The sequence below is a fragment of the Sciurus vulgaris genome (assembly GCF_902686455.1).
Source record: "Sciurus vulgaris genome assembly, chromosome: 1".
Taxonomy (NCBI): domain Eukaryota; kingdom Metazoa; phylum Chordata; class Mammalia; order Rodentia; family Sciuridae; genus Sciurus; species Sciurus vulgaris.
The window spans coordinates 118447606-118467971 of record NC_136461.1 but is presented as its reverse complement, the minus strand read 5'-3'; the positions used below and the strand labels follow the sequence as shown (position 1 = coordinate 118467971).

Below are 20366 nucleotides of genomic sequence, written 5' to 3'. Positions count from 1 at the left end.
AGTTACTCCATAAATAAATTAAACCCACTTACAAAAATTTGTCTTCTAAAAGTCCAACAGGTCATTCTGGTTCTCCTGGAACATCCAAGAATAAAGCATATACTTTCTCAAATCCCACAGGCCTCCTGTGGTATGGTGGCTCTGGCTCTGCAGTGGTATTTTATGAATCCTCACCTCTGCTTCCTTCCACTGCACACCCAGAGACTGGCCATCATGATACAATTGCAGAGTGCTAAGGAAAATTTTCTATTTGAGATACAACTTAGTGATTTACCTTAAGGTCAAAATTTGCAACTATAATCCTAAAATATTATGGAGATGTCTCAAACAGAGAATATAGTCTGGTAGTGTATATAAGTGAAGCAATGGGATAGAAATTAGAGAATCTGTGACCAATGAGACGTAAGGAGAACCCCACCTCATTATACATTGAATGAATGAATGAGGAAAAGTTTCTCAAGACATTCAAATGGGAAGTTCTGAGAATTAAGGAGATTGGACCTTATTGGAGTAACTGGCCTACTTCCCAGGACCACTTTGTGGTTCAACTGAGGAGACAAGAAGAAGGGACAGGATCAGAATTTATGACATAGTCCTAGCATCTCTAGGACTGGATAAAGGCAGGGGGGATGGGAAAAGTAAAGTGCCCACTGAGAACAATGATCCCCTGTATGATATAACCAATGTAGAGGGCTCAGGATAAGGACTTTTGGAAAAACATTCCATCCATGTATAAAGTTATGTTTATCTCCTAAAATGGACTGAAAGTTTTTGTCCCCACTACCTCCACCAAATGTAATCCCAATGTGATGGTTTGGGGAGGTAAGAACTTTGGGATACAATTAAGCATGAGATTGGAGACCTTGGAAATGGAATAAATACCCTTTTAAGATGAATCTAGAAACCCAGCTAGTTATTTTTATCCTATGTGAGGATACAATGAGAAGTCAGCAAGTTACAGCCTACAAGATGCACTCTGACCTCAGATTTCCAACCTCCAGACGTGAGAGAAATAAATTCCCATTGTTGATAAGCCACTCTGTTTATGGTGTTTTGTTACAAAACCTGAGCTAAGATACTCCTGTTTTGATTTGAATCTGGAGTGTTCACCCAAAAGCTCATGTTTTTAAAGCATGATTCCCAAATGCAACATGGTTCAGAGGTAGGGCTTTGAGGCAATGATTTGAGCTCTGACCTCATCAGTGGATTAATCCAGCAAGTAAATTAATCTGTAGATAGCTAATTGGACTACTGGGTGGTAATTGCAGGCAGGTAGGCTGTGACCAGAGTAAAACATCACTGAGGGAGTGACTTTGGACTGTATCTGTTCCTGTCCCCCTTAGCGCCCCCTCCTCCTTCTGACTGACATGAACTGAGCAGCTTTCCCCCACCATGCCATTCCACCATGATGTTCTACCTCACTTTGGTCCCAGGACAATGGAGTCAGTCATGTACTCTGACCTCTGTAACCTCAAGCCAAAAAACCTTTTCCTCCTCTAAGTTGTTCATACCAGGCATTTTGATCACAGTGTTGACAAGCTGATTAACACACTCCCTCAGGAAAAATGGGATGCAACACTTAGTAATTAAGGTCTGGCTTTGCACCTTCATCTTTCTAAAGATGTAGAGGCTCCACCTGATACTTCACTGCCCAAGAACAAGGGCAGATATCTGAGCAGGGTCAAAAATGGTAAATATCATTTCCCTCTTTCCTTTGCAGATGGGCTGACTCTCCTGGTGCCCTCTTCTGTCTTTGAAGGAGACAGCATAGTTCTTACATGCCAGGAAGAAAAGGGCTGTAAAATAAAGACAATGAGTTACTACAAGGATGAGAAAGAGTTATTTCTTCCAAATGGAGTCTCAAGCTTCCTTATACAAAGTGCAGTTTTGAGTGACAGTGGCAAATATTATTGTACTGCTACTTGTAAAGGCTTCCGTCAAAAGAAAAAATCTTCAGAAAGAGTAAATATCACAGTGCAAGATAAAACCTTCACTCTTGTGGGAGATGGGCTGGGCAGGAGATTGGTGGCAAAGCAGGGTGAGTATCCGGCAGAGGAAGCTGCCCACAAACCAAATATGGGCTAGAGTGCTTGCTCTTTAATCATGCAAAGGAGATGTGATGGGGAATATGTGTCTGGTCTTGAATGTCCTGTTTCCTGGGACCACTTCTCACCCAGCGCTTTTCAGCAGGAACATGAATCTCACTGCTCTGTGGACTCTTGTGATTCTTCTCCCTAGATCTGTTTCCACATCCTGTGCTGACAGCGAGCTCTTATCAGCCCACTGAGGGAAGTCCAGTGACTGACCTGTGAGACACAGCTGTCTCCACAGAGGTCAGATGTCCAGCTCCAGTTCCACTTCTTCAGAGACAGTCAGTCTCTGGGGTCGAGCTGGAGCAGCTCCCCAGAGCTCCAGATGCCTGCCATGTGGAGAGAAGACTCAGGGTCCTACTGGTGCCAGGCAGACACACTGAGTCACAGGATCAGAAAAAAGAGCCCTCAATTCCAGATTCTTGTGCAGAGTGAGTATCAGCAGGGTTGAGCCCAGGGAAAAAAGCACTGTAGTTTGGACTTATAGTCTTTTTGTTTCTTGTATAACCCCTGTCCTTGTAGAAAGCAGGAACCAAGATCAAGACATTCCAAATTGCTCTTGACATCTCTCTTCTAAGAATCAGGAATAGACTAATCTTCTTATAATTTTTCTCTTCTTTATTATCAAAGAACGGTTGTCTGGGTACTTTCAAAAAGCAAGGCACCTGCTGTCCATTGACTTTTCTAGTGCCCACATGCTGGGATCACAAATTTGAAGGCTATATGGTACTACAGCCTGTGGGGCTAAATGAAGCATCAGAGAAAGCAGAGATCAAAGTGAATTGAAGTGGTCAGAGGAGAGGTTATGATTTCAGTCTTAAAACCAAGAATAATAGAACAATTTTTATTGGGATTGTTATTAGAGAAAAAAATGATTTTCCAAAGTGGAACTGATGATACCAGTGTCCCTCTTCATTTTTGTAAGAGCAACTGTCTGCAAAGTGACTCATCCAGAAAAAAAATTCAAGTTTCCCATCTCATGAAGCAGATGATTCATCTCAAAATCTTTAATTACTCTTACCCATGAAATTAGCCAGGAACGGGGTTAGGACATACAAATATCTATATCCACGTTCTTCAAGGATAATTTTCATGGACTCCCCATTGCTGTAGGATTACATATGTAATCCCCATTTTCCCCCTCCTTGCATTGGAGAGTGGAATCACTTCATCAACTGTTCTCAGAGTCTCCTGAAGTCAGGGTTTCTCACATGTAACTTTATATCCACCTAGGAGTCCCTGTCTCTAACGTGAGCTTGGAGACCCTGTCCCCTGGTGGACAAGTGTTTGAAGGAGAGAAGCTGGTCCTGCTCTGCTCGGTAGCTGAGGGTACAGGAAATATCTCATTCTCCTGGCACAGAGAGGCCACAGGAACCAGTATAGGAAAGAAGACCCAGCATTCTTTTTCAGCAGAGCTGGAGATCCCAGCTGTGAAGGAGAGTGATGCTGGAGACTATCACTGTAGAGCTGACAATGGTCATGATCCTGTCCAGAGCAAGGCAGTGAATGTTCTTGTGAGAAGTGAGTTATGTTCTCATTCATGCTGGACATGCTAAAGCTAAGTTCATGGTACCCAGGTAGCAAGAGGAAATTCCATGTGGTTCCAGGGATCAGCGTTGTAAAAAACCAAAAGCAATTTGAAGATGAATTACCATGCAAAGTAAATTGTTGACATCTTTCTTTGTGCAGAAGGATTGGTGTGAAAAAAAAAACAACAGTAAAATTAGTATAACAGATCACCATATATCTAGACAGTACCACAGATATTCCTCCAAATCTCTAAATACAATTGACCCTTGAACAACATGGGTTTGACCTGGACATTTCTGCTCATACACGGATCTGGGTTTTTGTTTTGTTTTATTTTTTAGATTTATAGCAATTTGAAAAAAAATCCACAGACCAACCATAAACTATGTAGCCTAGAAATATTAAAAAAATTTTAAGTTAGGCATGCATAAAATAGATGTAAATAATAATCTGTTTTATGATTTACTATCATAACATACAAACAAATCTGTTATAAAAAACTAAAACATGTCAAAACTTACACAAAACAGATTGTACCATTTGCAGTGGAGAGAAATGTAAACAAATATAAGGATGCAGCATGAAAGCAAAATTGCATAAAATTAACTGTAGCGCATACCGGAGGGCTATAGTAACTTCAGAGCCACCTCCTGTTGTCATTGTGGGAGTGCATGTATTGCTAAGTGTGCACTTAAAATGCCCTGTACTGCCTGTCACCTCATGAGCAATTCATCTCTCCAGAAAATTGTGTATCATAGTATAAAAGTGATCTCTCATGGTCCTGGCATGTTTTTCACCATATAAAATACATATAACATACAAAATAAGTGTTAATTGGTTGTTTGTTGGTAAGGTTTCAAGTCAACCATAGGCTGTTGGTCGTCGATGAATTTTAGAGTAGTCAAAAGTTATGTGTGGACTTTTGATTGCTCAGGGGTTGGCACCATTAACCACCACCTTGTTTAAGGGGCAACTGCTCATTGTTGAGAAAATTATCTATGTTTGATGAGGTGAACTATGAGAATGAAAGGAATAAACAATGATCAAGAGGCCAGGCCTTCTGCTGCAACCCTAGCATGGAGTGTGGGAATCTACTGATGCTCCATAAATCCTCTCTGATAGTCCTCTTGTGTCTTTCAGTTCCAGTGTCCCATCCTGTCCTCATACTCAGGGCTCCCAGGACCCAGGCTGTGGTGGGGGACATGGTGGAGCTTTACTGTGAAGTCCTGAGAGGTTCTCCCCCAAACCTGTACCAGTTTTATCATAAAGACATTACTCTGTGGAATATCTCAGCCCCTTCTGGAGGAGGGGCATCCTTCAACCTCTCCCTGACTGCAGAACATTCTGGAAACTACTCCTGTGAGGCTGACAATGGCCTGGGGGCCCAGCACAGTGAGACAGTAATACTCTCCATCTCAGGTGGGTTGGTGGCCCCTGGATACGTGAAGTATTATGATCAATGACTCTGCCCCACCTGCCCTCATTGGTACAGTATTGGGATTTCAGAAGACAGGAGGTGATCTGGGTGACCTGCTGTTTGTGGAGAAGGCGGAGGGGGAGTCTCAGTGCCTAGATGCTGATTTTCTTCTCCCTAACCGAAATAGTACAATCTAAACTTAAATGGTCTTTCACGTGAATTTGTATCTACCTGTTCTTTTTTAAAATTATTTTAAAATTATTGGTTTTTTTAGTTATACATGACAGTAGACTCCATTTTGATATAATTATACAAGCATGGAATATATCTTATTCTAATTCAGGTCCCAGTATCTTTCCTTCCCCTTCCTTTTCCCCTTCCCCTGCTCCCTTCCCTCTATTGATCTTTCTGCCATTTACCCATAGTTATTTTTTCAATTAATTTCTTGTGGATGTACACAGTGGTGAGATTCACTGTGGTGTATTCATATAGGTATATAGGACAGTTGTGTTAGATACATTCCACTGTCTTTCTTTTTCCTATTCTCCCTCCCTTCCCCTCATCCCCCTTTGTCTAATTCACTGAACTTCTATTTTCCCCCATCTACTGTTTCTACATAGCATTGATAGGGATCCAGGGCCCAAGGTTTGACTTTCTGAAGTTGAAGCACTGATTTCTTCCCTCAGGACCTGATGGATATAGAAAAATTCTTGTCATAGCCAAAGTTCTGGGGGGACTACTTGGTGCCCTTGGTTTCACTGGTGTTGCTCTGCTATGTTACTGCTGGTCCCACAAGGTATCAGGTTGGTATCTATGATTTGTTTGGTTTGCTTTTCCTTTATCGCTACTACATTTCCTATTACTAATACAGATTGGATTTACAGAACAAGAAAAAAAAAAAAAAAAAGACAAAGAAGAAAATGAAGAAAAAAGAAAAAAAGACAAAGAAGAAAACCCAACAATTTCTTCCCATACTCCACAGTTCTGCAAGGTCCCCTGCAGAGGGTAACACAGCCACACGACTGATTTTACAATGGCATCTCCAATTGTCACTTGAGATAAAAATGTGAACACAATTGTCCATGCTGGACTTCTAAATTGAAAGTCAAAGTATTGAATATCACTTCATAATTTTTAATAGGCATAATTAGTTTACACAAAATGGAATGAGATATAGTGATCTAAAGGAACTGAAACAATTTAGTGTGATCATTTCCCTATGATTGATCCATTTCTTACTAGTTACCCTACTCTCCACAACAGCAGTGGTTTCTTTTTGAATTCCTGTATTCATTATGTGAGTCATAAGGAGACAACTTCCACCCACCCATGTCCGGTGGTTGATGCTAGCTTTGCATTGGGATCCCAGCTGAGACCGTTCACTAGAGCACATGTGGGTGACCTCTCTATGGATTTCTTCACAGCAACATGACTTCAAGGTACTCATATTTTCTTCATGGCAGCCTAGGCTCCAAAGTCAGTGTGGGATGAAGCTTCACATAGTTTTGAAATTACGATGCAGCGTCACTTCTGCCACCATGTTATGGTGTGCTAGTGCCCCACAAATCCCACAAATTTGGCCCAGATGTAAGAGGAGAGGGCACAGAGCTCACCTTTAAGTGGAGAAATAGCAAAGACTCTGCACCACCATACATTCCACCCCATGACTATAATCCCATCTCCTAACCCCAAATGACTATGAAAGACACAAAACTTCTGACTGCCCTCAAGAACCTGCAGATGTTCCATGAAGGAGGTGATTCCAGGAGCCTCCCTGAGACTCTCTCCTTCCCAACTCTTGTCTCAGTATTTCTTCATCATCCTAATATTATTTGTTTATTTACTTATTTTCGTGATACTAAGGATGGAACTGAGGAGTGCTCTACCACTAAGCTACATTCCCAGCCCTTTTTATTTTTTATTTTTTTAAATTTTGAGACTGGGTCTTGTCCTCCAGTGGCTTCTTTTTAATGCTCTGTCTCCGCCATCTTGGAGTCCCTTAGCTACAGTAGGGTTCGTTTTGATATCACACGTGCATGCAATATAATTTGCTCCATTTCAGTCCCCAATATGTCCTTCCATCTCGCCTTCTCCCTGCCTCTTCTACTCCCCAGGCCTCCCCTCCTCTACTCCCCAGGCTTCCCCCCATATCTATTTGTTGATTTTATAAATTTGTACTTTATAGTAATACATAAAGATGGAATTTCACTGTAGTACTTTCACATATGCACCCAGCATAATTTGGTCAACTCATTTCACTGGGCTTCCCTTTCCCACTCCTGCCTCCTCCCCTTCCATCTCCCTTCTCCATTCCTCTGATCTCCCTTCCATTTTCATGGTGTCCCTCAACCTGTTTTTATTTTGCTCTAGCTTCCACACATGAGAGAAAACATTCAACTCTTGACTATCTGAGTCTGTCTTATTTCACTTAACACGATGTTCTCCAGTTCCGTCCATTTACCAGCAAATGCCATAATTTCATTCTTCTTTATGGTTGACTAAAACTCCATTATGTATATAGGCCACATTTTCTTTATCCATTCATGTGCTGAAAGACATCTAGACTTGTCCCATAACTTGGCTATTGTGAATTATGATACTATAAACATTGATGTACCTGTATCTCTATGTTATGCAGATTGTAATTCTTTTGGATAAATACCAAGTAGTGGGAGAGCTGGGTCATATGGTGGTTCCATTCCTAATTTTTGAGGAATCTCCATACTGCTTTGAAGTATAAAATAATTTGTAGTTCCACCAACACTGTATGAATGTCCTTTCCCCCTACAGCTTTGCCAGTATTTATTAATTTTTGTATTTTCTATGGTTGCCATTCTGATTGGAGTTATCAATGTGACTTTGATTTACATTTCCCTGATTTCTAGGAACATTGGACATTTTTTCATGTATTTGTATGTATTTCTTCTTTTGAAAAATATCTGTTCAGTTCTTTTGCCTGTTTCTTAATTGGGCTAGTTTCAGAGTATTGTTTTTTGAGCTCTTTATATATTCTGAATACTAATCCCCTGTCAGAGGAGTAGCTGGCAAAGATTTTCTCCCATTCTGTAGGCTCTCTCTTCATCTTCTTAATCATTTCCTTTGCTGTGCAGAGGTTTTTTTTTTTTAACTTAATTTGATGCTGTTCCATGTATTGATTATTGATTTTTTTTTTTCTCTTGAGCTTTTGGGATCTTTTAAGGAAGTCAGTGCCTACACCAGTATGTTGTAGTATTGAATCTGCGTTTTCTTCTAGCAGTTGCAAAGTTTCTGGACTAATTCCTAGGTCTTTGATCTACTTTGAGTTCACTTTTGTGCAGGATGAGAGACAGGGGTCATGTTTCATTCTTCTACATATAGATAAACAGTTTTCCCATAACCATTTGTTAAAATGGTTTCTTTTCTTCAACATATGTTTTGGCACCTTTGTCAAGTATCACATGACTGTATCTATGTGGGTTTTTCTCTGCATCTTCTACCCATTGGTCCTCATGCTTGTTTCAGTGCCAATACCATGCTGTTTTTGCTACTATAACTCTGTAGTTTAATTTGAGGTCTGGTATTGTGTTGTCTATAGCATTACTCTTCTTGCTCAGTAACGCTTTGGCTATTCTGGGCCTCTTATTTGCCAAATGAATTTTAAGATTTTTTTCTAGTTCTGTAAGTATGTCATTGGTACTTTGATGGGGATTGCATTGAATCTTTATAATGCTTTTGGTAATATAGTCCTTTTGACAATATTAATTCTGCCTATCCAAGAACATGGGAGAGGTCTTTCTATCTTCTAAGGCCTTCCTCAATTTTCTTTCTTCAGTGTTCTATAGTTTTCATTATAGAGGGCTTTCACCTCCTTGGCTACATTTATTCCCAAGTATTTTCTTTTATTTTTTCAAGGTTATTGTGAACAGGACAGTTTTCCTGATTTATTTCTCAGCAAGTTCATTATTGGAGTATAGGAAAGCAATTGATTTATGCATGTTGATCTGATATACTGACACTTTACTGAATTTGTTTATCAGCTCTAGAAGTCTTCTGGTGGAGTCTATTGGGTCTTCTAGGTATGGCATCATATCATGTGAACAGAGATAACTCAACTTCTTCTTTCCTATTTGCAGCCCTTTCATTTCCTTCTCTTGCCTGATGACTCTAGCTAGAGTTTCAAGGACTGTGTTGAATAGGAATGATGAGAGGGGGCATCTTTGCCTTATTCTTGATTTGAGAAAAAATGCTTTTAGTTATTCTCCTTCTGACATAATGTTGACTTTGAGTTTGTCATACGTAGTCTTTATAATATTGAAGTAAGTTCCTTTTATTCCTAATTTTTCCAGTGTTTCTAACATGTTTGGGTATTTAATATTGTCAAATGTTTTTTTTCTCATCAACTGAGATGATAATGTGCTTCTTTCTTTTTTCTCCTTCCAACTGATTTTTATTTATTTATTTTTATTGTAAACAAATGGGATACATGTTATTTCTCTGTTTGTACATGGAGTCAAGGCATACCATTTGTGTAGTCATAAATTTACATAAGGTAATGTTGTTTGATTCATTCTGTTATTTTTTCCTTCCCCCTCACCCCTCCCACCCCTCTTTTCCCTCTATACAGTCCTTCCTTCCTCCATTCTTGCCACCCTCCTTAACCCTAACCCTAAACCTAACACTAACCCCTCCCAACCCCCATTATGTGTCATCATCCGCTTATCAGTGAGATCATTCGTCCTTTGGTTTCTTGAGATTGGCTTATTTCACTTAGCATGATATTCTCCAATTTCATCCATTTGCCTTCAAATGCCATAATTTTATCATTCTTTATGGCTGAGTAATATTCCATTGTATATATATGCCACAGTTTCTTTATCCATTCATTAATTGAAGGACATCTAGGTTGGTTCCACAATCTGGCTATTGTGAATTGAGCAGCTATGAACATTGATGTGGCTGTATCTCTGTAGTATGCTGATTTAAGTACCTTGGGTATAAGCCAAGGAGTGGGATAGCTGGGTCAAATGGTTGTTCCATTCCAGGCTTTCTGAGGAATCTCCACACTGCTTTTCAGAGTGGCTGCACTAACTTGCAAACCCACCACCAATGTATGAGTGTACCTTTTTCCCCACATCCTCGCCAACACCTATTGTTGCTTGTGTTCTTGGGAATTCCCATTCTAGTTGGGGTGAGATGGAATCTTAGGGTAGTTTTGATTTGCATTTCTCTTATTACTAGAGATGTTGAACGTTTTTTCATATATCTGTTGATTGCTTGTAAATCTTCTTCTGTGAAGAATCTGTTCATTTCCTTAGTCCATTTGTTGATTGGATTATTTGTATTCTTGGTGTAGAGTTTTTTGAGTTCTTTATATATTCTGGAAATTAGTGCTTTATCTGAAGTATGAGTGGCAAAGATTTTCTTCCACTCTGTAGGCTCTCTCTTCACATAACTGATAGTTTCCTTTGCTGAGAGAAAGCTTTTTAGTTTGAATCTATCCCAATTGTTGATTCTTGCTTTTATTTCTTGTGCTATGGGAGTCCTGTTAAGGAAGTCTGGTCCTAAGCCAACATGTTGAAGATTTGGACTTACTTTTTCTTCTGTAAGATGCAGGGTCTCTGGTCTGATTCCAAGATCCTTGATCCATTTTGAGTTGAGTTTTGTGCAGGGTGAGAGATAGGGATTTAATTTCATTCTGTTGCATATGGATTTCCAGTTTTCCCAGCACCATTTGTTGAAGAGGCTATCTTTTCTCCATTGCATATTTTTGGCCCCTTTGTCTAGTATGAGAAAATTGTATTTATTTGAGTTTGTGTCCATGTCCTCTATTCTGTACCATTGATCTACCTATTTTGGTACCAATACCATGCCATTTTTGTTACTATTGCTTTGTAGTATAGTTGAAGATCTGGTATTGTGATACCCCCTGCTTCGCTCTTCCTGCTAAGGATTGCTTTCGCTATTCTGGGTTTCTTATTCTTCCAGATGAATTTCATAATTGCTTGCTCTATTTCTGTAAGGTACATCATTGGGATTTTAATTGGAATTGCACTGAATCTGTATAGCACTTCTGGTAGTATGGCCATTTTGACAATATTAATTCTGTCTATCCAAGAACATGGAAGATCTTTCCATCTTCTAAGGTTTTCTTTAATTTCTTTCTTTAGTGTTCTGTAGTTCTCACTGTAGAAGTCTTTCACCTCTTTTGTGAGATTGATTCCCAAGTATTTTATTTTTTTCAATGTTATTGTGAATGGGGTAGTTTTCCTAATTTCTCTTTCTGAAGATTCATCACTTATGTATAAAAATGCATTGGATTTATGAGCATTGATCTTGTAACCTGCTACTTTACTGAATTCACTTATGAGCTCTAAGAGTTTTCTGGTGGAATTTCCAGGTTCCTCTAATATATAATCATGTCATCAGCGAACAGGGATAGTTTGAGTTCTTCTTTTCCAATTCGTATCCCTTTAATTTCTTTGGTTTGTCTAATTGCTCTGGCCAGAGTCTCAAGAACGATGTTGAACAGAAGTGGTGAAAGAGGGCATCCCTGCCTTGTTCCAGTTTTTAGGGGGAATGCTTTCAGTTTTTCACCATTTAGAATGATATTGGCCATGGGCTTAGCGTAGATGGCCTTTACAATGTTAAGGAATGTTCCCACTACCCCAATTTTTTCTAGTGTTTTGAGCATGAAGAGATGCTATATTTTTATCGAATGCTTTTTCTGCATCTATTGAAATAATCATGTGATTCTTAACTTTAAGTCTGTTGATATGGTGAATGACATTTATTGATTTCCTGATGTTGAACCAACCTTGCATCCCTGAGATAAAACCCACTTGATCATGGTGCACTATCTTTTTAATATATTTTTGTATGCGATTTGCTAAAATTTTGTTGAGAATTTTTGCGTCGATGTTCATTAAGGATATTGGTCTGAAATTTTCTTTCCTCAAAGTGTGTCTGTCCGGTTTAGGTATCAGGGTGATATTGGCTTCATAGAATGAGTTTGGGAGGGTTCCCTCCTCTTCTATTTCATGGAATACTTTGAGAAGTATTGGAATGAGCTCTTCCTTAAAGGTTTTGTAGAACTCAGCTGAGAACCCATCTGGTCCCAGACTTTTCTTTGTTGGTAGGCTTTTGATGACCTCTTCTATTTCATTGCTTGCAATTGATTTATTTAAGTTGTGTATGTCCTCCTGGTTCAGTTTAGGTAACTGATATGTCTCTAGAAACTTGTTGATGTCTTCAGGGTTTTCTGTTTTGTTGGAATATAGATTTTCAAAATAGCTTCTAATTATGTTTTGTATTTCACTCGTGTCTGCTGTGATATTTCCTTGTTCATTCCGAATTTTAGTAATTTGAGTTTTCTCCCTCTTTCTCTTTGTTAGTGTGGCTAAGGGTTTATCAATTTTGTTTATTTGATAATGTGCTTCTTATTCTTAACTTATGGGTAAATTACATTTGTTTAACATATGTTGACCTGCCCCACATTCCTGGCATTAAACACACTCAATCATGATGTACTATCTTCTTAATGTGTTTTTGAATGCAGTTTGCTAATAGTTTATTAAATACTTTTGCATCTGTTTTCACCAGGGACATTGGCCTCTAGTCTTTTTTTTTTTTTTTTTTTTTAACCCAGGGCCTTGCGCTTGCGAGGCAAGCATTCTACCAATCGAGCTATATCCCCAGCCCACCTGTAGTCTTCTTGATGTGTCTTTGGTTTTCATATCAGTTTGGGATTATCTCTTCCCTTTCTATTTCATGGAATAATTTAAGAAAATTGACATTATTTATTCTTTAAATGTTTGGTGGAATTGTGGTTCTGAGTTTTTCTTTGTTGGAAGTCTTTTTTAATAAATTTTTAAAATTTTATTTGTTCTAATTAGTTGTACCTGACAGTAGAATGCACTTACACATTTTGATAGGTCATATATAAATAGAAAGTGTAATCTCTTTTTTCTGGATTATACATGTTGTAGGATCACATCAGTTGAAAGTCTTTTAATTGCTGCTTCAATCTCATTGTTTGATATTGTTTTGTTTAGATTTTCTATATTCTCATGGTTGAATTTGGGTGGTCATACATATCTAGAAATTTGTCAATGTCTTTCAGGTTTTCCTGTTTATTGAAGTTTAAAATTTCAAGATAGTTTCTAATGATCCTATGAATTTCAGAAGTATCTGTGGCAATATCTCTTTTTTCATCTCTAGTTTTGTTGATTTGAGTCTTCTCTCTCTTTCATTTGATTAATTTGGCTAAGAGTTTAGCAATCTTGCTTATCATTTCAAAGAACCAACTCTGTTGCATTGATTCTTTGTATTATTTTTGTTCTCAATTTCATTAATTTTGTCTCTGATATGAACTATTTCCTTTCTTCTACTGATTTTTAAAGTAGTTTGTTCTTCCTTTTTTTAGGGCCTAGAGGTGTAATATTAAATTATTTGAGTTCTATTTTTTAATGTAGGCCCTCAATTCTATAATCTTTCCTCATAGAACTGCCTTTATATTGTTCCAGAGGTTTTGATATGTTGTTTCTTTGTTCTCAATTGTTTCTAGGAATTTTTTTATTTCTCCTTCAATTTTGTCTATGACTCATTCCTCCTTCAAAATGTATTATTTAATCTCAAGGTATTAAATGATTTGGTTTTATTTTGCTATTAATTTCTAAGGTAACACCATAGGATAGAAGGAATTATCTCTATTTTTTTGTAATTGCTAAGACTTGCTTTCTGTCCTAAAATACGGTCTATTTTAGAGAAGGTTCCAGGTCTAAGTGAGAAGAAAGTGAATTCAGTTATTGATGGGTGGAATATTCTGTAGATATTTGTTAGATTCATTTGATTAATAGCATTGTTTAATTCCAAAGAGTCTTGGTTTACATTTGGATGACCTGTTTATTGGTGAGAGAGGTGTGTTGAAATTGGCCAATATTTTTGTATTATTGTCTATTTGATTCTTTATATTTAGTAGGCTTTGTTTTATGTAAGTAGATACAACTAATGCCATTTTGACTTATTTCTGATGCTTTATCCAGACATGATTCTCCTTTAATTGCTTATTCTTCTAGTGAGGTTCAGCTGTATGCTGGTTTTAATATTTATCTTTCATTTCTTCTGTGTGAAATATTTCATTGAGTATACTTTGTAGTGCAGACTTAGCAGTTACGAATTCTTTCAGTTTCTGTTTATCATAGAAAATTTCATCTTTATCGAAGGATAGTTTTTCTGGATATGGCAATCTTGCTTGGAAATTGTTATCTTTTTGTGCTTGGTATATTTATTATTTGGTTTTTAGGTACTGGGTTGAGAAATCAGTACAAATTATAATTGGCTTAACTTTAAATGTGGTTTATTTTTCTCTTGTGGCTTTCAGAAGTCTATGCTTGTTTTGCATATTAGTTAGTTTAGTTATAATGTGTCTTGGAGAGGGATGTTTTTGATCTTATTTGGAGTTCTAAATTCTTGTTGTATTTGGTTTTCCATTTCATTTCTAAGGTTTGGAAATTTTTCTGGTATTATTTCATTGAAAAGGTTGTGCATTTTTATTTGAATTTCTGTTCCTTCATGTATGACAATGATTCTTAGATCTGGACTCTGAATGTTATCCTAGATTTCTTGAACATTCTGGCATGGTCTCTTCTTTATTGTTGACTTTATTTTCATGGTTACATACTTTGTCTTCAAGGTTTGTGAATCTGTCTTCAAAGTGGTCTGATTTATTAGTGATGCTTTCAACTGAATTTTTAATTCAATTTTTTTTTGTCTTTTATTTCCAAGATTTGTTTGTTTGTTTTTTCAGAATCTTTTTCTTTGTTGAAATGTTCTTTCACTTCCTGCATGTTCTCTCTTAGTTCCTTCCTTAGGTCTTCTTTTAGTTCCTTGAACATTTTAATTCAATTTTCTAAATTCTTCTTCTGGCATTTCCTCTACTATGTTGTTCATGGGGTCAGTTGTGTTGTGAGGTACTTGGGATAGCTTCTGCTCTTGATTTTTCTTATTGTTAATATTTCTACCCATCTTCTGGGATGCCTCTTCTACTTTTATATAAGGGACTTTTTAGTGAGTTGCTTTTTCTTAACTGTGTGTCCTGGGTTGACCAGATGTCTTGATGTCAGTACTGTCACTCAATTTGAATCTGCTACTGTGTTCAGTCTCTAACACAACATTGAGAGGAAATACTGGTCCCCAGTAATTATAACCACTTCAGAGCAATGCTTTCTACTAATGCATCTTTAGAAAATACTTACTAATAATGTTCTTTTGCAGCCCACTGAACTATTGTTCTTGGTCAGGTTTTTGAAGTATGGTCTTTTGTTTTGGGGGTTTCAGTTGTTGTACCATTTGTTTATTCTCAACTCTAATCCAAAGGAGTCAAACTTGTGAGGGAAGTCTCTACGTAGTTTTCCTGCAGGGTTTCACTCTCCCCCTTTCTGGGAGTCTCAGACCATGTGCTGGTTATGAAGCCATATTCCTGTCATTCAAATCCCAAACAGCAGAGCAAGTGGGAAGTGCCTCCTTCCTCTACTTTGCCATCTTGACAAATCTTGAAAACATTATTTATTTCATGGTTTTCAGGGTGCCCATGGTTTTCCCTGTGGATCTTCCAGCACAAGCATAGTAGAGAAACTTGGGTTTCCTGAGCAGAGATGCCTAGAAAGAATCTGATTTATTTTCTTCTTAGTGATTTATGGTATATTCTCCTACTGAATATATTAACCTTTTGTTATATAATAGTAAAAAGGTTTTGCAGTGTGGTACTTTTCACTGACTTTCATATTGGTATTTTTGCTATACAAAAAAAATGGATTTTATGTAGTCTAATTTATCAGACTTACTTGTGTGAATTTGGGATTTTGTAACATGTTTTAGTTCTCTCCATTCTTAGATGATAAAAATTCCCCTATTTTCAGACATTATTACCCTATATACATGTATTATTACACTATTGGTGTGACTCAGCACCATGTACAGCCAGAGGAATAAGAAGTTATACTCCATTTGTATACAATGTGTAAAAATGTATTCTACTGTCATGTAGAACCAATTAGAACAAATTTTTTAAATTGCTGTAAAAATTCCCCTATTTTTTGTCAAAATGTGTTGTAGTCATATTTATGCTTAATTTTTTTTATCTGTCCAGAAATATTTTTGAGTATATAGTATGGTCAGAATATAATCTGCTGTTTTTCCAGACAGCTACATAGTTATTCTTTTTTATTTATTTTTATTTTTTATTTTGAGATAGGTTCTCACTAAATTGCTTATGGTCTCACTAAATTGCTGAGGCTGGGCTTGAACTCATAATCCTCCTGCCTCAGTCTCCTGAGTCACTGGGATTACAGGCATGGGCGACCAAACCTGCCTTCAGTTTGTCTTACATCATTTATTTCATAAAACATCCTCTCTATGAAGTGATGCCTTTATAATATACTTTCAGCCATACTTTTCAGATGGAGTTAATTACCAGCAACTAATGAGATCAGTCAATTATGCACCCATTTTCTTTGAACATCAACTTTAGAAAACTTCCAGTTGTAAATTTTTTCTCCGCATCTTTGAGCTAAATCTCCCTGCCCCTTGCCAGTTGTACAACCCAGGAATGTTTATCTCAGAAACTTGAGAATTGTCCATTTGGAATTTAAACCAGAAAGATATGACCTCTCTTGCCTACGCTGTAAATTTCTTAGAATTACTTGAATTTGATCTATCGATTTTGCTTTATAATTCTAGAATTCTGCTTTTACCTTTATTAGATACTGCCTTCTATTTTCTCTCTACTCATTATTTTGGAAAAATGCATATTTAATTTGCTTTCCATTTTTCTTATATATTACATATTTATATGTATATTTAATTGCCTGAGATTTTATTTCTTTTGTTTTTAAGTATAGGCAGAGCTGGGTGCAGATGGTACACACCTGTTATCCCAGCAATTCAAGAGTCTGAAGCAGGAGGATCCCGAGTTTGTAGTCAGTCTCAGCAACTTAGTCAGATCCTGTCTCAAAATTAAAAAAATCAAGAGGGTTGGTAATGTAGTTCAGTGATAGAGTGCCCCTGGGTTTCATCCTCAGTACCAAAATAAAAGTTATAGACACATCTAGATTTTTATAGTTTTGTTATGAATTACCAGTTTTGTTATAATCAGAGAATATTTATAATATATCTATCTACTTTTTGGAATATTTTAAAATCTTTTCTGTGAAACAGCATATCATCGGTTTTTGTTCTTATGTGAATGCTTAGATTGTAGGCTGAAGTTCATTTTAAAAATAATTTCTTCAAGAAGTTGTTAGAAACATACACTAATTTCATAGATGATTTAAAATGTCAAGCCTGATGCTTGAATAACAGTTTTGTTTAGTAGACAACTGAGGTAATTTTTCAGTTCCTTGAACAATAGACAAACTATAAAGTTTCTCTTCCTTCTAAGTCAGGGGAGCTCCATCCATGTGGCCATCTATATGGAGCTATTAGTCAGAGGTCCAGAAAATACCTGAGAATACATACCTGATACATCTATGCTAATAGGCTGTTTCTTGTTTTTCATCTCTCTGCAAAGATTAGTGGCCAAGATATAGACTAATGGATCTTATGAATATCAATATCAAGCTCAACTCCAAGACCACTGCTATAGATTGTTGCAAATATCAAAACACTTAAAAATTAAGAAAATGGAAGAATAGCAAAGTAGCACCAAATCCACTAAAAATTAAAATATATCTTAGAATAATTAACAATAGTATTGTACAGGGAAATGCATAGACAAAGAGACAGTAGGACAGAATAGAAAATTCATCTACTAATGGATGCATGTAGGATGCTCCATTGGAAATGGCATTTCAGGTCTGGGGCCAGGGGGAAAGAATTTATCGTTCAAATAATAACTAAAAGTGTTGGAATAAATAAGTAGTCATTTTGATGAAATACAGTTGATTCATTCTTCTATAGCTTACGTTTTACTAGCTAATTATACACAGATGGCATGTCAAAGCTTTAAGAGAAAAAGCTTCTATTCTGAAATGAATGTTCTTTTTCTATTTTTCAGGAGGAAGTTTTGCCATTAATGCACCCAGGTGAGAACTTCCTCGTCAAAATTTCAACTCTGGAGAATTCCCTCACTCACAATTTCGAATACCTATGAGTTTTCTGTTCATCATAGGGACCAAGGCTATTTGATCACAAGGTGTCTTCCTGTAATACTCTTGTTTCTACTTTATTACATTTATGCTATCAGAGCACTGTCTTAGGGTGATCCACATGACTCCAGGTGTTATTTATAATTAAACATATCTTAATTGATGTACTAATTTAGATATTAATGATTATTAATGTATAAGTAAAATATGATTAGATAGAGGTATGAAATAATAATACTATTATAATTGTAATAATAATACTTATAATTATAAAATGTATAATTATAATTTATATTTTATAATAATAATAACTTATTATTATTAATATTATTATTATTATTTGGTAGTACTGGGGATTGAATCCAGGACCTTGAGCAATAGACAAACTAATTATAAATTTTCTACTCCTTCTAAGCCAGAGGTACTCCTATAACCATCAATGTGTCCGTCTATATGCAGTTATTAGTCAGAGGTCCAGAAAACAGCTCTTCTGAATTCATACCTGATAGGCAGGTGCTCTACCAGTGAGCTATATCCCCAGCTCCTGGAAGGGTGAATATATGCATAGAATAGAGTTCTATTTCCTCAAGGGACTTAATGTCTTATAGGAGATATAAGATATGTGTAGAGAACAAGAAAGACAGAGAGTAAGAGAAAGTAATGAGAAAGATGCTGGTTAAGTTCTGTGAGAGTTTATAAGAGAAAAAAAATAGATCTAGGGAGAAAAAAAACAAAGATGAGGAACAGAAAATTGTTGCCAAGTCAGAGCAAATAGTCTATACAAAGGGCCATTCAGTCACCTAAGCAGAGAGTCATGCCTGCCTGGCTTCTATTCACTCTCTCCCCAGCCTCTTTCCTCTTTGTTCTCACTCTCTACTCTGGGGACTAGTTAGTTCACTTTCTCACAGAGGTGCTGCTAGCCCAAATCCCCAAGAGTTCACCCACTCCAGCTCACTTCCAGGCACTGAGGAGCTGCAGCCAGTGTATGTCAATGGTGAGTCTCCCCACTGGGAGGGCATCCAGCACTGACCCAGGAAGGGAAGCAGGAGAAGAGACAATGAGGTGGTCTTGCCTCCCCAACCTCAGGAGGGCCAGTCACTTCAAAAAATAAACAAATTCCTCAGAATCATGTCAGGGGTGGAAGGGAGGGTATGATCATAAAGCACAAGACTGGGAAGATGTGGATGATGTTCACTGTGAACAACAGTGAACTCTTGTCTTCTTCCTGCAGTGATCCCTGGAGATATGGATGTGGTTTATTCCCAAATCTGTAGCAGCCAGCCTCTCGGAGGCTCAGGTGAGAAACTTCAAAGTGATTCCTGTCAGATGGATCTTCCCATGGAAGTTGTGCATTTTGTGCACTACAGCCTTCAATATATCACTCACTCTTGGGATGATCCAAGAAGGTTCAAGAGGTACCTGGAGGTGGGCTTTTGTGGACAGGCTGAACTTAAAAAAAAGCAGATGACCCAATAAGTCTTCATTTGGATAGGACTAGATAGTCAGGGAGAATCCAGGATATAAGGAAGAGAGAGGAAATCAGACAAGAGTGAGAATTTTTAAAGCTATAATATCCAAAGTCCAGGAGGAATTCTCTCAATTGGAATGGGTTATTTCTATGCCTCCTTTTTTAGTTTTAGTTTTTAAATTAGTGTGTTATAATCATAGATAACTGTGGGATTCAATGTGCCAGATTTGTACATGCATATGTAATTTGATTAATCTCATTTCTCATTACCTTCCCTTCCCCTCCCATCCTTCTTCCCCATCTATCTGTTCTCCTCTATTTACCTCCTATTTTTAATATTATTATTATCATTCACCATTATTTTAATTGGTGTATCTTAATTTATACACAAAGGCAGGATTTGTTGTGAGAGACATAATTTGTTAGATTTTGTCCCATAGTACCTCCCAATGCTGATAAATGGATGGAGATGGAGTACATATAAAGTGAAATGAGCTATGCCTTTCATATATATATATATATTTTTCATATATATATGCCTTTCATATATATTTTTTTCATATATATATATATATATATATATATATATATAAAATTGTAGGTGGACACAATACTTTTTTTGAAATTTTTATTTTTATGTGGTGCTGAGGATGGAACCCAGGGCCTTATGCATGCTAGGTGAGCACTCTCACTACTGAGTCACAACCCCAGCCCAACTATGCCTCTCTTTAAGGATCTGA

General features: G+C 37.1%; 1 protein-coding gene across 1 annotated transcript in view; it reads left to right on the top strand.

The window, feature by feature from the left end:
* The window catches only part of LOC306665089 (Fc receptor-like protein 5), a gene marked incomplete at its 5' end in the record, with an annotated part of 64268 nt that overhangs the window by 41627 nt on the left and 2275 nt on the right, over positions 1-20366 (top strand). The window contains 9 exon segments of the mRNA XM_079146360.1: positions 1721-2038; positions 2239-2302; positions 2304-2521; positions 3324-3611; positions 4761-5039; positions 5724-5840; positions 18068-18095; positions 19067-19152; positions 19390-19455. Coding sequence (XP_079002486.1) covers positions 1721-2038; positions 2239-2302; positions 2304-2521; positions 3324-3611; positions 4761-5039; positions 5724-5840; positions 18068-18095; positions 19067-19152; positions 19390-19455 — 1464 coding nt within the window.